The sequence below is a fragment of the Colossoma macropomum genome, unplaced genomic scaffold, assembly GCF_904425465.1.
Source record: "Colossoma macropomum unplaced genomic scaffold, Colossoma_macropomum, whole genome shotgun sequence".
Taxonomy (NCBI): domain Eukaryota; kingdom Metazoa; phylum Chordata; class Actinopteri; order Characiformes; family Serrasalmidae; genus Colossoma; species Colossoma macropomum.
This window is the reverse complement of record NW_023495894.1, coordinates 22,116-45,000: the sequence shown is the minus strand read 5'-3', so window position 1 is coordinate 45,000 and position 22,885 is coordinate 22,116. Positions and strand designations below refer to the sequence as shown.

At 39.3% G+C, this 22,885-nt stretch overlaps 2 protein-coding genes across 2 annotated transcripts in view; both read right to left on the bottom strand.

Moving 5' to 3' along the window:
• Nucleotides 1-19,286, bottom strand: part of LOC118803384 (NACHT, LRR and PYD domains-containing protein 3-like) — a 24,231-nt gene extending 4,945 nt beyond the window's left edge. Inside the window, exons 1-6 of the mRNA XM_036563883.1 lie at nucleotides 19,155-19,286; nucleotides 15,076-15,524; nucleotides 11,686-13,104; nucleotides 11,121-11,645; nucleotides 5,656-5,829; nucleotides 68-241 (exon numbers count right to left, since the gene is read on the bottom strand). Coding sequence (XP_036419776.1) covers nucleotides 68-241; nucleotides 5,656-5,829; nucleotides 11,121-11,645; nucleotides 11,686-13,104; nucleotides 15,076-15,494 — 2,711 coding nt within the window. The 5' untranslated portion in view covers nucleotides 15,495-15,524; nucleotides 19,155-19,286. The remainder of the gene's footprint in view (nucleotides 1-67; nucleotides 242-5,655; nucleotides 5,830-11,120; nucleotides 11,646-11,685; nucleotides 13,105-15,075; nucleotides 15,525-19,154) is intronic.
• Nucleotides 1-22,885, bottom strand: part of LOC118803383 — a 57,957-nt gene that overhangs the window by 16,534 nt on the left and 18,538 nt on the right. The window lies entirely within an intron of this gene.

The following is a 22,885-nucleotide window of genomic DNA, read 5'->3' as shown; positions in this document are numbered from 1 at the left end:
TCAATCTGTGTATAATGTGTATAATAACAGTCAGTCTGTGTACAGAGACAGTAAGTCAGTAACTCACTGTAGTTTCTCCAGTGCGCAGTGTGGATCCTCCAGTAGATCAGACAGCAGCTTCACTCCAGACTCTCCTGGGTGATTGTAGCTCAGATCCAGTTCTCTCAGATGGGAGGGGTTTGATTTCAGAGCTGAAGCCAGAGAAGAACAGCCTTCATCTGTCACCATGCAACCAGACAATCTGCAGAAATGAAGGAAAAAAAGGAACAGGTGGCTTTTACATACAGCAAAAACCAGCTGCAGTACAAACACAGCAAGCACATAATTCTGTTAAATATACGTTCAGATATCATGGAATGCAAAAAATAAAATAACATTCACATGGCCTGTCAGGACAATCTGGACTATTACTTTAAATAATTAATTATTAAAATGAATTATTTATTAATTAAATAAATACATCTGAACTCATTATACAACTATTTTGCCTCCTGACTGTATGCTCACTCAGTAACATCTGTAAACAGGACATTACTTCTGTGATTTTTTTGTCGTAGCTTTTTACAGAAGTGTGTTTACAGTAGCAGAAGAAAAAATTCAACATTTTTTAACATTTACCTTGTATTAAAATGTTTAAACTAAGGTTCCTTAGAGCATTTAAGGCCATTAGAGAACAACTTAAATCTGTCTCCATCGGAAAAATGTCACAATCACTGTCACATCCTGATTCATTTGTAGAAAACAGGCCACAACATTGCTGTTTATCAGTTTTGTACAATTGTAACCAGAGACAACAAGTTAGAAGTCAATCTAAAACAATTCTGAACTGATTTGAAATCATCTACAAACATTTTATATTATAATTTATTATAATTATTATTTTTATACAATTATTTTTATTTCTTTTTTATTATATTTAAGCATTACATTTTGGCTTAATGTTAAACGTCTTCGCCTTTTGTATTCTGTTTTGTCTTTTTGGCCCTTGGCCCACCACAGACATTGTACTCTGGCCTTCCAATACAAAAAGTTTGGGCACCCCTAAACTAGATGAAGTCATGGTGAGGGTCTGGTCCCTTATTGATTTTACATTACAGATTTTTGCAGTATCTCAAGGTACTTGATTTAAAACACAACTGATTGTAAACGAATGTATTGGTGTTGGTATTTTTGTTTAAAAGTGCAGCTTTGCTCTTTTATATTGTATTAGGACGTTGCTGCTTCAGTGATTCTCAGCAAAATTAAACTGCATTTTAAGAGTTTTCAGCTTTGTCTAGATTTAAAACACAGCATAGTTCATTCAGTAGAGCAGAGCTGTGTGAAGTGGGTGAAGCAGCAACTGACAGGAATTTTAGACCAATTAGAACACGGCATGCATGGTGCAGGATCTGTCTGACTCCGCCCCCTGGATGCTCTCTGTAGTGCGAGTGCTCTCCAGTGTTCGATACGTCTGTTTAAAGTCAAACATGACCGTTACGAGCTGTTTACAGTAGCTAGCTCACTCACCGCGTTAACGCCAGCTGTTTTATCGTGTTTATTCACTGATAAAACCTCATCCAGACAGTCGCTTACAGTCTTTACAGAGACGTTACAGACCTGGTGACATTTTACAGATCAAAAAATTATCTATTTTTTTTTAGCACTACTGGATGAAGTGGAATGGTGACCTTGGTTACTTCAGTGGTCAAACTCCACTTTTAAAAGGTGAGTAATGATGAAATGAGATAAACAACCTCACTAACAGATACTTGGGCTCTTCTTTCTGTATCTCTGTGTCTGTCACTGATGTTAGCTAGGTGAGGCTAGCTTAAGCAGTTAACCTAGCTAAACTCGCTTGTCTGTTCAGGCCTTGGGCTGCAATCAGATTAGGATTAGCATCTCCTCCCAGCGGCTCTCTGTACTGACTGACCGCTCAGCTTCACCACTGTCTACAGCTCTAATGTCTACAGTCTCATCTCAGCAGTTCAGGGAGCAGCTGAAGAGCTGTAAATACTGACTGACCGCTCAGCTTCACCACTGTCTACAGCTCTAATGTCTACAGTCTCATCTCAGCAGTTCAGGGAGCAGCTGAAGCTGATAAATGTTTGGAGTACTGACAGATGAGATGCTGTGTTTTTGTGCAGCAGAATCTTAGTCAGTTGAAGTGTTTTGGTAGGTGAACAAATAAACCAGCATAATGTAAGACTAACTTTCACTTATTGCCCAAAAATGTATCTAATCTTCCTAATTAAAATGTCAGTGGTCTGTTTATTCACTACAAGTGATGGTTTGGTCATTGTGGTAAAAGGAAAAGGGCACCAATATTCAAGGCTACAGCTTTAATGTATTAGTACAGTTCACTGATAATAAACTCCTGAATTTAATTAAATGTTTTAAATGTGTTTTACTCTTTGAATGTTTTGTCACGGTTCCTCTTTGTTCCTGTGTCTGTTTCTTGCTGTTTTGTAGCCGTGTGCTTTCTGCCATGTGCTTGTGTTTTTGTTTTGGTTCTTTGCCCCGCCCCTTTTCCCACCTTCCCTGTTAGGATCCTCACCTGTCTGTAGTCTCTGTCTCCTCCCTCTCCCAGGTGTTCCCCGTTCGTTCTAGCCTTTATCAAGCCCTTTGTTCCAGTCAGTGTTTGTCTGGTCTACTCGTCACTTTGTTAGGTGTGGTTGTTGTGTGACGGCCTCATGTTTGGTTTGCTCAGTGTTTCTTTGTTAAGCTTAGTAGTTTGTTATTTTGTGTTCAGTGTTTCTACTGGTCTGTTTTCTTTATTAAAGTGTGCTCACAAGTACATCCAGCCTCCTTGGTCACTGCACACATGACAGTTTTATTCAGATACTCATCTGTATCTTCTGGATTTGTCTTTTCTGTCTGTTCTAAAGGAACGGCTTCACAAAAACAATGTGAAGAGGCAGCTTGAGGAGTGTAAAGAGACGTTATATTATAGAAAATAATGGACATTAGTGCAGAGAAAAGATGGTCAGTTAAGTGATGAGTGTGTTTCAACTGGAGATGGGGAGGAAAAACTGAGCCACAAGTTCTGCTCTGTATCTGTTCATATCAGTCTGATATTGTTTGAATGGTCTTAAAATTGTCTTAATCTGTATTAATTACTTTTGTTTAATAAAAAAACATTAATACAGAAATGAAGTAGTTCTTGTTTAACTTGTTATGATCACACCACACAAACACTGAGACACTTCTGATTTTGGTCTGGTCTGACTGTAAACGTACCAGCTTTCCATGCTGATGACAAGCTTGTTTCCCTAACAAGGACACTGGACGTTCTGTAAGAGTACCACAAATGACTGACCACCACAGAACGCTCTGATTATACCAGTAAAACAACAGGATTGCTGTAAAATGTCACACTTTTCTTTCAGAATTACTACAAATCTACTACTAGTCACTGCAAATGTACACAGTTAAAAAAGATGGTTCTTCAAGGATTCTTTAGTAAAGGTAATGGTTCTGTTTAGAACCATGGGTTCTATGCAGAGCCATTTTATGCTTAAATGGTTCTTTGCATGGTGAACTTGTTCTTCAGATTGATGGAGAATATGCTGTACATGGATCTATATAGCACCAAAATGGTGCTATTGATATTGATTCTACTGATACTATGTCCAGTGTGTAAAAAGAGAACAAAAATTTTTGGTGCTATACAGAACCATTTTCAAAAAGGTTCTATATAGAATCACACACAACATATTTTTCATCAATCTTAAGAACCATTTCACCATGCAAAGAATCATTTAAGCATGAAATGATTCTATTTAGAACCATCAGTTCTATATAGATCCATCGCCTTTACTAAAAACCCTTAAAGAACCATTTTTTAGAATAAGTGTGTTCTACAAAATCCCAACAGGGATACCAGAGAAATATGACACCAGCTCCATAAATCTGCCACAGGAATATGACAGGAATTACCACAGGAAAAACAATAACCTGTGGTAAAGCATCCAAAATACCACAGGAATACCACATAATACTGTATTGTACTCTGACTGTATTTACCACAGGACTTTAAGGTATTTACTACAGGAAAAATACTACAGTCATTTTTTGTATAGTTTTTACCACAGGACTTTTTGTGGACGTAATAAGTTATCCAGCTATCCACAGCTGTCGTGTTAGCTGATTTTGTGGACATATTCCATGAGTCAGCTAACTGTAGCTGATGTATAAGGTCATTTTATGGACGTACTTAGCGAGTCAGCTAACCGTAACTGTTGTATTAGGTCATTTTGTTGACATACTTAGTGAATGTAACTCCCCCCAAATTTGTCATTCCCCTAATTTCAGCCACTTGATATCAAGAACTGAATCACTGAGAGGATCAAAAAATTGAGCTCCTGCCTTAGAAGGGAATTTAAACTTTATTCTTGTAAAAATCCCATCTGAAAACAATATTTAAATATTGTTAACAATGTTGTAATTCTGCATGTACAAAACTGCAGGAACACACAGCACTGTTTCCATATCACAATGAATATTTGTCTCAGTGTTAAAGCCTTACTGGTTAGTTTTTTTTGAGCCGAGGTGAATTTTGTCGCCATGGTAACTAGTGTTACATACACACAGTAAAGCTGCCTCCACAGGACAAACTTAATCTCACTGTAAACAAATTACACTGTCTACAGCAGAAAGATGAGTTAAACCCAATCTGACTGATGGTGGCTGATACTGGGGGACCCCCACTATTCTAGCAGTATTAGTGTCAAAGTAAACACAAATATCACAGTTTAAAAAATACCTTCTGTGAAAGTCAAACGAGTCAGTGCTGCCTCCCCAAATGGAAAAGAGGCTGTGTTCACATTACAAGCTTTAATGGTCTGTTCTGATTTTTTCTCAGTCTTTCTTCACTGAAAGTTTGCACTCATGTTTGTAAGTGACCGATATCTTGTCATTGGTGTGAAAATACCTCTGACCTGAAAGGATATGCATGCACACATTTTCCAAATGGCCATGTATTGGATATGTGATCATCAGGAACTGAATATGAAAGTGGATCAAACCTGATTTGAAAAGATCAGATTTTAATGTTCACATAATTCTTCATCAAATCTCTATCAGATTTCCTCAAATTCAACCCTCTAATATTTGAAAGGAGATGTGGAGAGATGTTTCCCCAGTAAGAATGATATTACTGTGTGCATGTGTGTGCGTGCGTGCGTGTGTGTGTGTGTGCATGTGTGTGTGTGCATGTGTGTGTGTGTGTGTGTGCGTGTGTGTGTGCATGTGTGTGTGTGTGTGTGTGTGTGTGTGTGTGTGAATGTACAAAGTTAAATTATTACTGCCACATATATTTTTTATTAACACATTTTCCTAGTTTGATCCTTGAATTATCCACATCAGACTGAAGCAAAGCTGCTCTGTGACTGCAGCCCTCTTGTTGAAATAAATGGCTCTCTTTATGAAAGTTATTTCCAGTTACTGCTTTGGTGAATTTATTTACTATCAAAGTACATTGAGTCTCAAGCATCATTTACAAGCAAAATGTATCACTGATGTGGCAATATTACTAATTTGACAAACCAAATTGGGCAGTGTTTGCAGAAAAACTATGGATAAATCGACAAGCTGCAAAAAGCAACAGCAAATGGTGATTAACTACACAAAATAATGCAAGAAACTGTAATTAATTAGTGTTTTTAATTATTTTGTTACCTCAGTATTTCCAGTTTACAGTGTGAACTCTTCAATCCCTCTGAGAGCAGCTTCACTCCAGAGTCCTGGAGGTCATTGCTACTGAGGTCCAGCTCTTTCAGAGAGGAGTTTGATGATTGCAGAATAGAGCTGAGCATTTCGCAAACTTTGCCACCAAGATTACAGGATGCTAATCTGAAAATGAAAAATAAATATCAAAGAATTAAAAGTCCCTCTTTACTGGTTTAATCTATATGAGTGTTGTGTGCCCCATTTTCCTTTCACACTTTCACTGTCCAATCATCGATCTCCCACTGAGGTCCAGATATAGTTCCACTATGCGTGTGTGATTTACCACATAACATCACTGATGTACATCATTAAGAGTGGGCAGGTAAAAACAGACTAAACAGACCATGATCATTATTATGTCTCTGTCAGAAACACATTCATCATCTCCTTGTTTTTCACAATCAGAATAACTTTGTTTTGCCAAGTAAGTTCCACATACAAGGACTATGTAAGGTAAATAAAAAACTAAACAGACCAGAGAAGTGCACAGACTATAAACAAATATTCCAAAGAAAATAAAACATTTAACTAAGGAACAACAGAACAAGTGAAATAAGGAACAAGAAAGAAGATATAAAAGAGCCAATGTGAAAGGAGCCCAATGAGAAAAATACGTGAAAATTCATTTTCAGAGTCTGAGAAAACATACAATAACTATTATGTACAGTGTATTACATAAAATATAAAGATCTGTAAAATTAACATTTGTACAGTTGTACAAATTAATATTGTGGTACTGTAATTCAGTAACGGAGGATTGTTAGGTTTAATTTAAGTCTAAAGTGCAAGGTGTACACAACAGTTAGTGAGCGCCACAGCTCTGGGGAAAAAGTTGTTAGCATGTCTAGCTGCATAGACTTTGATGGCTCAGAATCTCCTACCAGAGGGATGTGACTGGAGGAGAAGATGTACAGGGTGAGAAGGTTCAGCTGTAAGTTTGTCAGTTGGCTTCATGACCCTGCTATTGTTGATCTTGAAGCGTTGGCAGACTATGTCCAATGATTCTCTCCACTTCAGTAAGAGCTGTAGTTTGGCTCGCTCTTCAGATGTGGAGAAAAAAAACTAGATGGTTATGGATGAAGTGATCTCGATGACCAATGTGTAGAACTGGATCACTGGGTCTTCAGCTGCCTCAAGAAGAACATTCTCTGCTATACTGTCTTAGTTATGGGGACTCTCCCATTTCAGGTCCCTGGATATGATGCTCAACTTCCTTTTGTAGGCAAACCCATCAATATTGGTATGAGGTGTCATCTGCAAACTTCAGGTTCTTCACAGGTGGTTGCTTGGAAACACAGTTTCTGGTGTAGAGACTGAAGAGAAGGAGTGAGAGCACACACACTTCTATTCCAGTGATACTCTAGTGAATGCCTGGATGTCTGATATGTTTTTTCCTAGCTGCATCTCCCATCTCCTGTTATTCAGGAAATCCATGATCACCACTAGTAGTCATTCTACATTATGGTATTAAAAGCTGAGCTGAAGTCCACAAACAGAACTCTAGCGTAGGTCCCAGGACTGTCAACCTGTTTTAGCATGAAATGCAGGGCTAAGTTGAACACATCATCAACAGACCTGTTTGTAAAGAGTCTGTAATGGCCTTCAGATGAGCTCGGACTACACATTCAAAGACATTCATAACTACAGCGGTCAGGGCGACTGGCTTGTAGCCATTCAGTCCTTCAGTGTTCTTTTCTGGGGGATCAGAATAATGGTGGAAAGCCTGAAGCACCAAGAACAGAGCACAGTTCCAGTGATTTGCTGAAGATGTCTGCGAAAATTGGTGCAGGTTAATCACAGTAGGGCTTTAAGGTGGAAGGCAAGACAAAATCTCCTGAAAAGGCTGTTGACATCTTGCTCATTGATGGTGAGATGTGCAGGGGCAGAGGTGGAGGGTGCAGGAGGAGGGCAGGAGAATACGAGAGAAAAGCTGAGGATTGTTCTTTGCACATCTTCAAATCTGCAGCAGAACTCATTCAGGTCATTGGTAAACTGGCAGTTGATCAAGAGACGGGGTCTTTTTAATCTCTTGTCCTTTCCATTTAAAGGTGGGTCATTAGCAGCAATGTAACTTTATCTTCTCTGAGTATTTTTTCTTTGCTGCTTTAAAACCTGTCTCCAGCCTGTATTTGGTCTCTTTGTAGAGAATTCTGTCCTCACTCCTGAACACTGCCTCCATTTCCATTTGATCCTTGGCTGAAAGCATGGGTTTGTCATTGCTATGCTTCATCTATGCTGTAGTTGAATTGCAGCTGATGTATGATGTCACAGTGTCCGTGTGTTCTTCTAGGCCATCTGTCACCACTTTAAAAGCAGTACAGTTTGTGGATTCAAAGCAGCATTATAGCTTTTCAATGTCTCCACTGGTGCACCTCTTCACCATAGCGGCAACATCCATGTTGTTTTGAGTGTTTTGCCTACAAGCTCTATCATATCACATTAAAACAGTCCATTTAAGTAAACAAAGACTGCACAATGAAATAATAATTAAAAATTAAACATGTAAAACTGTCCATGATACTCATGATATTCACAGTGTGAATAATTATTAACATATATGCCCATGCACAGATATGTAAGGAGACCCTACAGTAGAGCTTTCCAACTGAAAGCTATGCAGGTGATCCAAAAAAATTAAAACTATTTTAATTTATGATGTAATCATGAACATGCACCAGACATGCATAATACAGAACTGTGCATATTGTGGAAACTGTTACAATTAGAGTGATTAAATAATCAAGCACATTACATAACAGTGCTTAATGTGGAAACCTTTACTTTAAAAGTAGAATTTGTTTATCTCCTGCTACAATAATACTGTTTTCTGATAGGACTTCTTGGGTATTTGCTATATTTTGCTAGCATCATGCTAACACTTTATATTCTTCATTTTGCCACACTGGGTTTAATCACACACAGTTCTAGTCTACACACAGACAGACAAGTTTCTAATAGACATTCATGTAACCCATTCTTTACTTTGTATGTTACATCTTAACACTGAATCCTTCAGTATATATTTAACTAGATTTGCCTGTGAACTGAGTGGAATTAGAATATTACAAGTCCTCTTAGGCAATTTTCTATATTTCTGGCATATTTAAAAAGAGACACTGGAATCCCAAAACCAAAGGAAATAAATAAGTAACTCAAACAGAAAAATAATCATTATATTAACTCTACATACTGGTGTGGGCTCTGAAAGTATGCTGGCGCAATATGGCTGCTCACTTTACATCTGTTTGTCATTTGTCGTTTGTTTTGTATTGTTTGTGTGTATGTTTTTAATGTTTCCCTGCTGGCTGAGGAGTTTGCCATCATATCCACTGAGGCAGCAGCCAAGAGCGATTTTTTAATCTTGGCTCAGAGGCTTCTTAGGCTGTTTTGGGCTGACTGCATGGATGATGCTGCACTGCAGCTGTGGGGCTGCCTGAACCAGTAGTGTTCAGCTGTATGAGCAGCGCTATGCTGCAGCTATGAGGCCTCTTGTGCCAGCTGCATAAGCAACACTACATCGCAGCTATGTGGCTGCCTGGACTGGTGGTGTTTGCCTGCAGGAAAATGCTACCCTTTCATGGCTAGGGACATTTTCAGCCTTCAAGGCTTCCCAGGCTGGCTGCCTGCATGACGCACCTTAGTTGTGGAGTGAGACTTTCCCCGCAGCTAAGGACTCTATACCATGGTCACTGTAATCTCCTCTGTTAGCTGTGGGAACTGCAGAGTTGTGTGTGTGTGTGTTCTGTTTTATTTATTGTTGTTTATGTATGTTGTTAATTTCTGATCTCTTTGTAAAGCATCTTTGAGTTTGTGAAAGGCGCTATATAAATTGAAATTTTTATTTTTATTATTATTATTATTATTATTATTATTATTATCCCAATTAATAAACAAGCCAGTTATTTGAAACAAATATGGTTTGTATGTGATTTATCCAGCTGAATGATCCCTGATCTAGGGTAATCCTCCCCGCTTTCTTAGAAATGTCAAACCAGATCAAACCAAGTTGTGTTTGTGATACAGGAGTAAAACAGGTTAAATTACTATTATTGCTACTTAAACTTCTCATGTATTTCATAAGTAGTCATTGTTTATCCTCAAATAAAATAACGCTGATTTGTGATTCCTAATGTTGTTTGCAGTGTTATATTAGCACTAATCTAACAGAGCTATTTATTCTTCAGTTTCCCACACTGGGTTTAATAATACACAGGTCTAGCCTTTAGCATTTAGCTCTTCTGTTTTGTTTACTGAGATGCATAAACACTCTAAAGTAATGACTATTTCTATATGTGAATAATCATTTACCATCTTTCAGACTCTCTGGTTTCTCTTGCAAATGCCTGAAAGAGGACCATGAAAGTGGCAGAACAAACCCTAAGAAAGATGAGGATTGAGAGTGGTGCTGCAGCTAACCAGTCAGCAGTGACAGTACTGCTAGTCCCCCACCCTTCAGTACCATTATGTCCTGTTGGTATCAGTCTTGAACAGTAATCAAAACCATAAAGCTTGTTATGGTATCAGAAACTCAAACTTCAGAAACTGTGCTGGACCATGTTAGTGAATTCTGTGAACGTCTCCCGCATGTCTGTAAATTTACTCAGACACATTTGGATTCTACTCAAACAAAAATGAAACAGATGTGGAGTCACATCTGCTGGAATCTAATGCTACACTGCTACTTTGCCTCCTCTGCTGTTACTACTTGTGTGTTCCTGTTCAGGAGCTGGTAACATTATTGAACACACTGACTAGAAATCACTCACAAGAATACCAATCAAAAGAATATCTACATATTATGACTTTAAGTAATCTGCAACATTTCATAGCTATTTAATCTCAAGCATTCAGAACAAACTGTTTAAAACTGAATAACAGTAATGCACATAAACGTTGGCAAACAAGCAGCTGTTATAGCTGCTTGGCCAAGCACTGCTGTCAGTGAGAGACTCTCTGAGCTCAGGCCTCCACTCATGCTGGTACACTGGTTTTGCTTATCATCACAGTGTGACATCATTTGTTGATTTTATGAAATGTATTTCTCATAATGTTAAAAAACAAGCTTTTAGAATTTTTTTCAACAAATATCACATTACCCCAAGTTAAGAAACAGTGAAGAGTCGTAAAGGGGACTCAAACACACCTAATAAACCTGGCAGTTAACAGAGAAGTTAAATCAGGTGTGTCTGAGCAGGTAAATCACCAAACTCTGCTGGACACTGACCCTCCAGGACTGTGACTTGTGCACCCCTGGACTACAGTTTGTAACTGACACCAACAAGGTTAAGCTATCACTAAAATTTATTTTACAACTTTTACTGGACATGTCATAACAAACCATCGACATTCAAATATCAACAGTTATATTAATCTAAATATAACAGACGTTACATTTATGTGGAAATAACACTCACATAGCTCTTCTGCAGACGGTCACAGCTGGGATCAGTCTCCTATAACCCTCCACTGATGTCCTGTATTTCTTCAGGTCCAGCTCATCCAGAACCTCCTCTGAGCTCAGGATCATATAGGCTACTGCTGAACACTGTGCAGGAGAGAGTTTCTGCTCTGAGTGTTTCTCTGATTTTAGATACTCCTGAATCTGTCTGAAGAGAGTCTGGTCATTCATTTCAGACAGACAGAAGAACAGATTAATGGATCTCTCAGTTGAGATGTGATCTTGTCTAGATGTATCTCTTATTATGTCCTTGATGTGCTCTTTAATTCTCTCTGGTTGTCTCTGTATGTGTGTCAGTAGACCCTGTAGGAGTCTCTGATTGGACTTCAGTGAGATTCCCAGCAGGAATCGCAGGAAAAGATCCAGGTGTCCATTCTGACTCTCTAAGGCTTTATTCACTGCTCCTTCCAGCAGATCATCCAGTGAAACATTCTCAGACCACCCTCTGCATATTAGGTTAAAAAGTGTCAGTGATCTATTCCTTGGTTTTAAACACTGCACGGGGCTCCATGATTTTGCACTCGTAGCAGTGAATCACAAAAACAGCAGCCAGAAACTCCTGAAAGCTCAGATGAACAAAGCTGTAGACCTTCTTCTGGAAAAGCACACATTCCTCCCTAAAGATCTCAGTGAAAATCCCAGAATACACTGAGGCCCCAGTGACATCAATGCTGCTCTCTCTCAGGTCCTCTTCATAGAAAATCACATTGCCCTTCATCAGCTGTGTGAAAGCCAGTTTGGCCAGTTTCAGAAACATGATTCTGTTGGACTCCAGCAGCTTCTTTGGGTCTCTCTCATGTTTCTCCTCATACTTCTCGTTCTTCATGTTGGTCTGAGTGAGCAGGAAGTGTGAGTACATTTCAGTCAGAGTTTTAGGGATTTCTATATGAGGCTGTTTCATGATTCTCTGAAGAACAGTGGCTGAGATCCAGCAGAAGACTGGAATGTGGCACATGATGTGGAGGCTCCTCACTGTCTTAATGTGGGAGATGATTCTCTGGGCTTGGTCTTCATCACTGATCCTCTTCCTGAAGTACTCCTCCTTCTGTGGGTCACTGAATCCCTGAATCTCTGTCACACGGTTGATGTATTTAGGAGGGATCTGATTGGCTGCTGCTGGTCGGGAGGTGATCCAGATCAGAGCAGAGGGAAGCAGCTCTCCTTTGATGAGGTTTGTCATCAACACACCCACTGATGATGTCATGGTGATGTCAGATACTTTCTCACACTGTTTAAAGTCCAGTGGAATTCTGCTTTCATCCAGACCATCAAATATAAACACAGCTTTGATCTGATCATAAATCTCTGGGTCCAGATATTTGAGCTCAGGATGGAAACCACACAGAAGTCCATGAAGACTGTATTGATCATCTTTAATCAGGTTCAGCTCCCGGAACGGAAGCACAAACATGAGCTCTACATCCTGATTGGCTTTTCCTTCAGCCCAGTCCAGAACGAACTTCTGCACAGAGACAGTTTTTCCAATTCCAGCGATTCCTTTAGTCAGAACTGTTTTGATCTTTCGCTGTTTTGGTTCTTCATCCTCTTTTCTTTCATTTTGCCTGACATGTTTAGCTCTCACAGCTCTAATGTTCCCTTTTTCTGTTTCTTCTTTAAAGATGTCTAAGCAGTTGATTGGAGAGTCTTGTAAGCGTCTCCTGGATGTTTTCTCCATCTGTAGAACCTCATGTTCCTCATTCACTCCTTCACTCTCTCCCTCTATGATGTAGAGCTGTGTGTAAATCCTCTTCAGGAGGGTTTTATTCTCTTCTGCTCTGATTCCCTCAAATAAGCTCTCGTACTTGTTCTTCATGCTGGTTTTGTGAGTCTCTAAGACTCTGTTCAGGACGTCGTTCACTGGTTGATAAGAATCCAGATGAAGGTCTTCAGTTTCCTCCACCAGAGTGTTTATCTGTAGTGCTGTTTCTGTGGAGTTCAGCCTGAGAGGATCAAACACAGAAACACAAACATCAACATAAATAACCTTAACAATCTGTTAAATATGCTGCTTAAACTGCTCGTCACATGTTTTTATTATCATGTTCTTAGTGGTGGAGCTCCTTCTGTATGTTTGCCAGTGTCTTGCATCAGGACCCCATGACCCAGACTTAAAATTACACTAAGAGTAAAAAACACCTCAATAACTTATTCTCTCATTCATGAATGAGGATTACCAGCGTGTTTACAATTTGCATAATCTGTAGCACTACAGCTGTTATCCTTCAACAATGTGCCAATAGCAGAATATATCAGAATATCAGCCCATAAAAAATACCACCTGAACTAGTCAGGCAGTAAATCTCCAGGTAAGAAGCTGATGGGAATGATCTTTACTGTAATGTTCTCATATTTGGTCAAACATGCAAATCTTCAATAAGTTATGCACATAAAGCCTCTCAGTTTATTAAATAGTATTTGAAACATCTGAACATGACAAACTGCAGTTGTCGGAGTAGAAAAAGAGGAAGGTGACTTACTTTAGGAGGATTTCAGAGCACATTAATATAGAATTCAGTGTCTAGTATTTTACAGTGGCTTTTAACATGACTCAATGAGATAAAAAAGCATAGATTAAGGAGAAAATATCACATCACATACTGTTCTCACATACAGTCATATGGAAAAGTTTGGTGCTCCTTTCAATGTTAAGAAATGTTTATACGACACTAAAATTGAATGTTATATTAAACTTTCCTCAAAGTTTTAATTAAAAAACTGCTGATCAGATCTGTCTGAGAACTGTCTGGACATTGTTAAGGATGTGACTGAGAAGGCAGAGATAGTGTGGCTTTTATTCCTCAGTAGGATGTCTGATTTTGTTTTTTACTGTTATGGATCCCTGAATATCAAAAATATCAGAATGCACATCTCTACATTTGTGAGCTGTGTTCCTCACTACCTCGCTGTGCTCATGGCTCACTAAAATGTGGCGATGCTTTAAAGAAGATAAGCCTCTTGTTCACTTTATTGCAGGATGTTCATGCAAGGAATTAATGCATGCAGAACGCTGGCAAAGACAGCTGGATGAACCAACTGAAAGAACCACAGACACACAGAAAGATGGACACAGATGAACTTGCTTGCTAGCTGTTGGTTCTGCTGGTTGGGTTAGCTTTTACTCGCTAGTTAACTAAGTTTCTCAGACTGGAATAAAGAGACGTTGGGGAGCGCAGAGATTAGTTACAGCTATGTGGGCAGAAAAAGACACATCAGCCTTGTGAAGGTAAATTTTACACTGAAAGGGGAGAGAATCAGACATACATTGGTCGTCTATCGGTCACTAGAAAGTTATTCACGGGGTACACTTTGGTGTGGACCCACAAGAACAAGATTAACATCATTCAAAAGAAATGTAGTTTGGAGTCTGTTAATAGTTAATAGTAATTTTGTGGCAGGTTCAGTGGGGGAGTCATTGCTGCCATCTAGTGGAACTGAGAGGAATCACCCTTCTGCCAGAGTTTCTCTGTTCTCTGAAAGGGCAGGTATTAACACTGTACATATAACATCCATTATTATTGATGTTGTTTGCATAAAAAAATTGTCTTAAAGCTCATACAGTATAGTTGGAAGTACATACAATATACAAAATGCATAAAAAATATACAAAAGCATTGTTATATAATTTAAGATATTCACTTTTCTTTCATGAGTAAACTATGTGTGCAACAGTCACCAGGCAAAACATCAACCTTTTAAGGCTTAATTCTTGTTTATTTGTTAACTACAGATGATCATAAGTCAGGAACGCTTCCTTCACGCCTTCATTGATGTGTCTGACAGTTTCATTTTAGCTTAGTTGCTTAGCCTTTCATAAACATCAGTCATAAACAATAAAAAGGGAGCTGTGCTCTGATACAGTTCTTAAACCATCTCATCACTCATCAGTGATACACTGTAAGGTAATAACTCACTCTGGGTTCACAGACACACAGCTGGGTTCTCCTCCTCCTCCTCTGCTGAATCCCAGAGGTTCCCCCATTGACCTGTCAATCTTCATAGACACACAGCTGCGTTTTCGTCCTCTGCTGAATCTAAGAGGCTCCACCATAGACCAGTCACTCTTCATAGACACACAGCTGGGTTCTCCTCCTCCTCCTCTGCTGAATCCCAGAGGTTCCCCCATTGACCTGTCAATCTTCATAGACACACAGCTGCGTTTTCGTCCTCTGCTGAATCTAAGAGGCTCCACCATAGACCAGTCACTCTTCATAGACGCACAGCTGGGTTCTCCTCCTCCTCTGCTGAATCCAAGAGGTTCCCCCATTGACCAGTCACTCTTCACAGACACACAGCTGGGTTCTCCGTTGCTGAATTCAGGAGGTTCCATCATGGAACCTATAAGCAGGATGTGAAAGTCAACCTACAATCAAAACAGATTTATTTTACCTTGTTAGTTCATGTATTGGTATAAAGTGTGATTCATCACATCATGTCATTTACAACACGGTACTTTACGACTTTAAGACTTTACACTAAGACCTCAGTAAGACTGAATGGTTTTACATTAGTTTATTAAAGGTTATTACTAAGGGGACAAACACCTTAAAGCTCATTCATAAAAAAAAAGAAAAATACTGTAATGATTTATCAATTACAGAATAAAAACCAGAAATGTAATAAAATTTGCACGATTCCAAAAATGGAATCAACTGCAATAATATAATAGATGATATAATAAGACTACAGAATAGCTACAAGTAATAACAACTATTTCAACTCATAACGTAAGAATGTTTTTCTGATGATGTAAAACCGAATTACATTATTGGTAATTTATTACATTGTCAGAGTTGAGCACAGCTAATAAATCATTACATTTTTGAGAATGTATTTATTTTAGGACTTTAAGCTGATCATTTTTTGAAACAGATATTTTACCTCTGTCTGAAAATTTAACCGTGATCATTTTTCAGTGGCAAACTGTGAATAATAGAGACAGGCCTTCAGTTTGAACTCATAAACTTAAGTGAAAAACTTCCTGAAGTCACAAACTCAGCCCTTTGAATTTTTCCCTGCACCTTCAGAAGGGGGCGCTGTGAGCCCTCTGGTTGTGTTCCAGTCACATTTCTATGACTTATTGAGTTTCTCAGTCATTAATATGTTTATATAAGCTGCCAGTAAACTGGACAGGGCTCCAGACTGACTTCTCCAGTGGTCACACTAGTGCTACTAACTGTCTCAGTTGGTCACACCAGCACATGATTATTTTTTGGTACAGGTATTAAGCTGCATGTTGATGACAGCTGTCATCATTTGCATATCCTAGTTCTGCATTGATGTAAAGACTGACTTTGACAGTGACTCAAAATATTTCATATTTGTGAAATATTTTAATCTGAACGTTGTTTATCTTCCACAAGCAGTGGCTGAGAATATAGGCCATCTTCTATTATATAATTAAAAAGAATACATTATCAAATAAAGCAAAGCATCAAAACAGCATGTATGTTTCTACATGTGCTCTAAGGTGCCGAAATAGCATTGACAAAATTCTGCTCCCCCTGACAAAATCCTCACTGATGAACTTATAAACATAAACTTTATGAGATTGACCATTTTAATAAAAACATGGTTATGCAGTATGGCTTTTTAAACAAATTTTACAGCATAATGTATAGATATTTATTTATAATGGCTTAACATACTGGGGGGAAAAACATTTCAAAAACCTGTATTACTTTTGCCCAGACCACATTTTATATTTTAATTTTTCCCCTCTGTAGATGATCTGTAACTTATTTACACTCAGAACATCAAGAACATGGAATTTGACCAGGGGCGCACAAACTTTTGCATACGACTGCAAACTGTCATTTATAAATATGAATAGACACATCAACAACTTTGTGGACTATCATCTGTAAACAACTGTAAAGGTTCAAATTTTGATGACTTAATGATTTGTTTGTACTAATAATGGTTAGAAACGTATGTGAAACGTATCTCACATATGTAAAAATACATGCAGATCTATTTCTTTACCATATTTCACAATATTGGGTTCTACAGTTCTCTGATCTTTAAATCATGACCCGATCTTTTCCTCTAACGCTTCCATGCTGCTCTGCACTCCTCTTACTCCCTCTGCTGGCTGAACAGCGCTACTGCACATGAACACTCATTCACAACCTGTTTATTTTACTGATGCTCTGCTTACAATCACTACTTTAGAAGCCCAGATCAAATTATACACATATATATACTTAGAGAACCTCTTATCAATATGAAACTGAAACATACTGAGACGTCTGGACACAGAAGGAGACGCGGGAAGCCCAGCACTGTAAGTGAATGCTCTGTTATTGGACACAGCAGCAGTGGAGAACCACTGTTAGAGCTGCTGAACAGTGTGGAAGCAGAGCCGGTCACTACCAGACACACACTCTGAGTTCAGGGTCAGGAACACAACCCACTAACCAGCCCACAGTCCAGCACAGCATCACACAGACAGCATGAGCAGCACTGATAACATCCATAACAGCATCTTATACTGACTGTACAGCAGAAACTCTGAAACCACTATAAAGACTGACAGACTCACATCTAAACACACTGTCACAGAGTTTCAGACACACACTGTGGTTTTTCAGAGTCTGGGGATCCTGCAGGGTCAATATCTGCAGGACTGCAACTACATTTTTAGATTATTTCCCATCATGCACCTGGTGGAAATGTGATTTAGAAGATAAACCCTTTTCCTTCTCCTCTCTGTAGTGGACAGATGGGAGGACACTGGCTGGGCCTGTACAGATCTGGGCTCAGATCAGTTCACTGTAGAGCTGAATACTCTGACAGATCATCACTCAGAGTTTTAATTCACCTCTAAAATGATCAGCTACTTTTTATTTAGCATAAAGATTCAGCTTTGATGATCAGCTGTGATGAACTAAACCATCAAAACAAACAAACAAAACAAGAAACCACTGGAACCACTGTGTGTGTGTGTGTATATATATATATATATATATATATATATATATATGTATGTATGTATGTATTTCACTGCTCGCCAGCCTTCTAGACCGTTTTGACCACCATTGCGCTTCATGCTGTCCACCACTGTCCAGTCCTCACCCTCCTGAACTGACCCTCCTGCTGCTCCATGAACTCAGACTGTCTGATTACCCGTTGCTCCGCCTGTTTTTCCCGTTTTGTATTCTAATATTTGACTCTAGCGCTGTTTGCTGTCCGGTGTGGTCCAGTGGAGGATGGGTTCCCCTTCTGAGTCTCGGTTCCTCTCAGTGGTTCTTCCTGTTGATCTGAGGGAGTTTTTCCTGCCACTGTCTCCACTGGCGGCGCTCACGCGGGGCTCGGACCCGGATTTTTCTATACAGCTGCTTTGTGACACCTGCTGTCCCCCAGACACGTCACTATCTGCACGAGCCAAGACTTAAAACTTATGATTTGATTTACTTATTTATTTATTTATTTATTTATTTATTTATTTATTTATTTATTTACTGATTGATTGTTTGTGTGTTTATTTTCCTCTCTCTCTCCTGACTGCGGCTCATTTATCCATAAACTCCGTTTAAAATGTATATATTTATATATTTATATATGTATATTTATAAACCCGGGTGATTTTTTGCGGCGTCAACAGGAGAAAAAGGAGGATCGAGGTGTCTCGAGCGCGCAGCCGCTCCTTCCGCGAGCGGGCTCTACAGTACTCAGTCAGTCTGGTGTTTATCGGACTAAAACAGGAGCAGAGCTGAATGTGAAGCAGCGCTGATCGCGGATCCTTCAGTAAATCCAGCTTTACAGCGTTTCTCTACAGTTAAACCTGTTTATAGTGAAACCTTTCAGTCCTTTCAGCTCAATAAGAACCGCGGCTCCGTCTTTGACCGGCAGACATTTTGTAGCTCGGAGGAGGAGTTTAGTCCAGTTCTGAGTTCGGATTAAAACGGGTTTAAACCGGGAGGAAACACCAACACCCGGTCCTGCTTTAATCTCAGTCAGTATTCCTCATTTCTGTGCTGAATAATCTCACCGTGTTGAGTCCAGAGCGCTGATCTGGGGGATCTTCTCTCGGACTATGATGGCGACATGTTACCGTCACTTTCCTCAGAGTTACTTTCGGTTTGGTCTTCACTGAGGAAGCGCTGCTCTGATCACTCAGGTCCACTCAACTTTCCCTCACAGATGAAGTCTGCGTGCTCTGACCACTCAGGTCCACTCAACTTTCCCTCACAGATGAAGTCTGCGTGCTATGATCACTCAGGTCCACTCAACTTTCCCTCACAGATGAAGTCTGTGTGCTCTGATCCTGCGGAGCCCTGGAGCTGAAAATGGTGATTATTTATAATAAGGCGAAACTAATACACGAGGCCACGAGTTAAGACAATATTTGTGGCCTCAATATATGAATTCATGGATGCGCCTTATTAAAAATAAATCAACCTGTCGCCCTAAGGGTGACACTGATGACTTAGGTCCATTCACATTTCACTCACAGGTGATTCCTAAAGCTTGTGCCCAAACTAATGATGAACTGACCACTTTTCAGTGGCTCTTTTGGAAAAGCACGTGGTCACCAAAGTTTTAAATAAAATCATTATTTTTATTCATCGATAGTTTTTAATTAATGGATTCATTCCTATTATTTTCTGTTCCACGAAAGATGCTGCATATATGAAGATAATCTAAAAAATGTAATGAATTAATATTAAATCTTTCCCATGTTTTGCTAATCTTACCATGTAAATCACTTTGTAATTTTTTGTAACTAAAATTAAAAGCACTAAAGATTCTTTCTTGTTTTATTGCTGTTATTTTTATCACAGCTACAGTTTTAATCAGGGCGTAAAGTGGGATTAATCAGGTGTAGGAATTTCTTTAAAAGGCACCAACAAAGTGGGGGCAGTACTGTTCAGTGAGTGTTTATTATATGGTGTTATCAGCTCTGATATCATGACAGTGTGATTAAATCATCCAGCCGTATCTGGATCTCAATATCTAGATGCTCATGTAGCTTAACACACAGTCTGAGGTGATGATTTAGACATGCAGTTAGCACCATGCTAATTGGTGGGACATTATGTTAGCTACATTAGCCTCATAGCTCCAGTGCTAGAGCTAAAGAAGCAAACTTCAGACCCCAAAGCACTTAGGACCCCCATAACCCACCCTGACCATCATATCTTCAGAGCCCAGAGAAGAACAGTGAGGTGATAAAATAGCACCTGAAATGTTCTGAGAATCAGTGGAGCAGCCAGTTATGATGGAGGTCCTAGTGGGTTATTACTGTACTAAGTGCTTTGATAATCTGGACCCAGAATCCCAGCAGATAAACATCAAAACTCATAGAGGACAATATTTAAATTAGTCCACAATAAAGGGGACTTTGTTTAATAGCAGTAAAAAGAGTGACATTATAAAGATTTTTGTTCTGAATTTCTTCAGTAATTATACATTCATTGTTATATTCACATGTTTTTACACATGAATGTAAAAAACATGAATATGTATATATAATATATACAAATATGTATATATAATATATTAACATAATATATATGTTAACAGAGTGATAAAAGATACACTTTAACAAACGATCATAACACCTAACTTTAGTAATATAAAATGTAAAATAAAACCTGTTTATTATATTATCATTTAACTGTATCCTAGCTGTGCTCAGATATTCCTCTCAGTGTTTCCTTTATTAACGCATTTATATGCCGTAACATAAATCAGGAATTAGTGTTTTTCACATATTTATACATATAAGACATAAATACACTGATCTGAGGGCAAAAACGGACCATGTGGGCTTCCTCGCTCACTTCCCATTGGCTGTGTGTATCTTAACCCTGTCTGTCATTGGTAGATAGTGAATCAGCTGATGTGCCACCGTCTCTTTAAGGTTTAGTGCAGGAGTTATAAAACCACTACTGCAGGATGTTCAGTCCTTCTTTAGAGACTGAGGGATGGGGACGGTCACTAGCTGGTCATGGTGGTTCCAGGTTCAGAGGCTGTTGTTTGTAACCTCCATGAAGCTTTGAGAATCCGGCCCCTGGTTTGTGGAGTGAAGCTCAACTTGTCTGTAATGATGTCCAGACAAGTGACAAATCAGAGGACCGATCTGAATAAACGAGTAAAGAAAACCTGCTCCCAGACTGGTGGGCTGCCTGACTCAGTTACGCTATGAACATCCTCCCATGTTCTGTGGCAGGTAGAAAACGCTGAGCAGGACCAGCTGACCTCGATTTAGGATCAAGATGAGCAGGAGCAAAAGGTCTAAGGGACTTTAAAAGAGGGGTCAAAGGTGACAGGAGCTTCAGTCACAAAGACTGACCAGTGTTTCAACAGGAACAGTGACTAAACTGACCTCTGCATTCAGATCTGTGGGAAAGACACCAGTAAACAGGGCTGGAAATTGTGGTCAGTGATGCTCGTTCATTACTGTGATATGCAGCTGTTCCTCAGGTGACGATCCAGAACATGATCAGACTGTCAGCAAGAACAGTCTGACCACAACTGACCACAACTACATAAACAGAGTGATTTAACTCTTCCTCACTATGTTTTCTGCTTTATTTATGTGTTTATATACAGTAACACAGGCCGTCAGACATTAGTGTTCACATATGCGTACGCCTTAAACGTGAACCATAACATAAAAATAAACTGTTAATTTAATTGTTTACACGATGATGTACTATTTTACTCACGTTCTGTTGGTTCTGTGTACACTGGAACATTTTCTCTCACTGGTAGAAGAGAAACAGCTGAAACGCCACTTTCCCTTTAGGTTTTATCTCAAAGTTACACTACATGGCCAAAAGTTTGTGGACACCTGCTTCTCCAATGTTTCCTCCAATATCAAGAGTATTAAAAAAGAGTTTGTCCCCATTTGCTGCAGTAACAGCCTCTACTCCTCTGGGAAGGCTTCATAGTAGATTTTGGAACATTGCTGTGAGGATTTGATTGAGCATTAGTGAGGTCAGGTACTGATGTTGGATGGTCAGTTCTGGATCTCCAACTCATCCCAAAGGTATTGGATGGAGCTTCATCACTCCAGAGAACACAGTTCCACTGCTCCACAGCCCAATGCTGGGGGGCTTTATACCCCTCTACCCCATGCTGGACATTGGGCATGGTGACCTTAGGATCATGTGCAGCTGCTCCAGATCATCCCATTGTATTGGTCAGTGCTTTTCTATGGAGATTATACAAGCTGTGTGTGCATTTGAACTCCTGTGTCAGCAGTGAGTGACCTTAATGCAGCTAAATTCACTAATAAGAAGGGTGTCTACAAACTTTTGGACACAGTGTGTGTCACAGCTACCTCAGCATGTCCTCTTCTTCTTTTGAGAATGAGACACAGAGAGGGTCTCTAGCCGGTCACAGAGTGGTCCTGTTCTGGCCCCACGCTATCAGTATCAGACATGCCTCAGTGCTAAGAGTCCTGAAACTCACCATAGTTTAACAGCACTGACCACAAACAGAGTCCAGCACTTTCAAATAGAGAAGTTATGTTTTACTGTCCACACACAAATAAAGAAACCAGAGTGTAGAAAATCTCCACCAAGTGTTTCTGTACTGTTTTATCTTGAGTTGTGGATGACCAGCCTTACGTTTAGCTTAAACTGGACCCTTTGGTCATAAGTTATCATTGATGCCATTGAGAGTTTCTCTCTCTCCACAGCTCTGTCTCTCTTCTGCAGAGCCACAGTAAACTAAGTGAGCTTATTGAGGGTAAGAAGTGTTAACTATCAA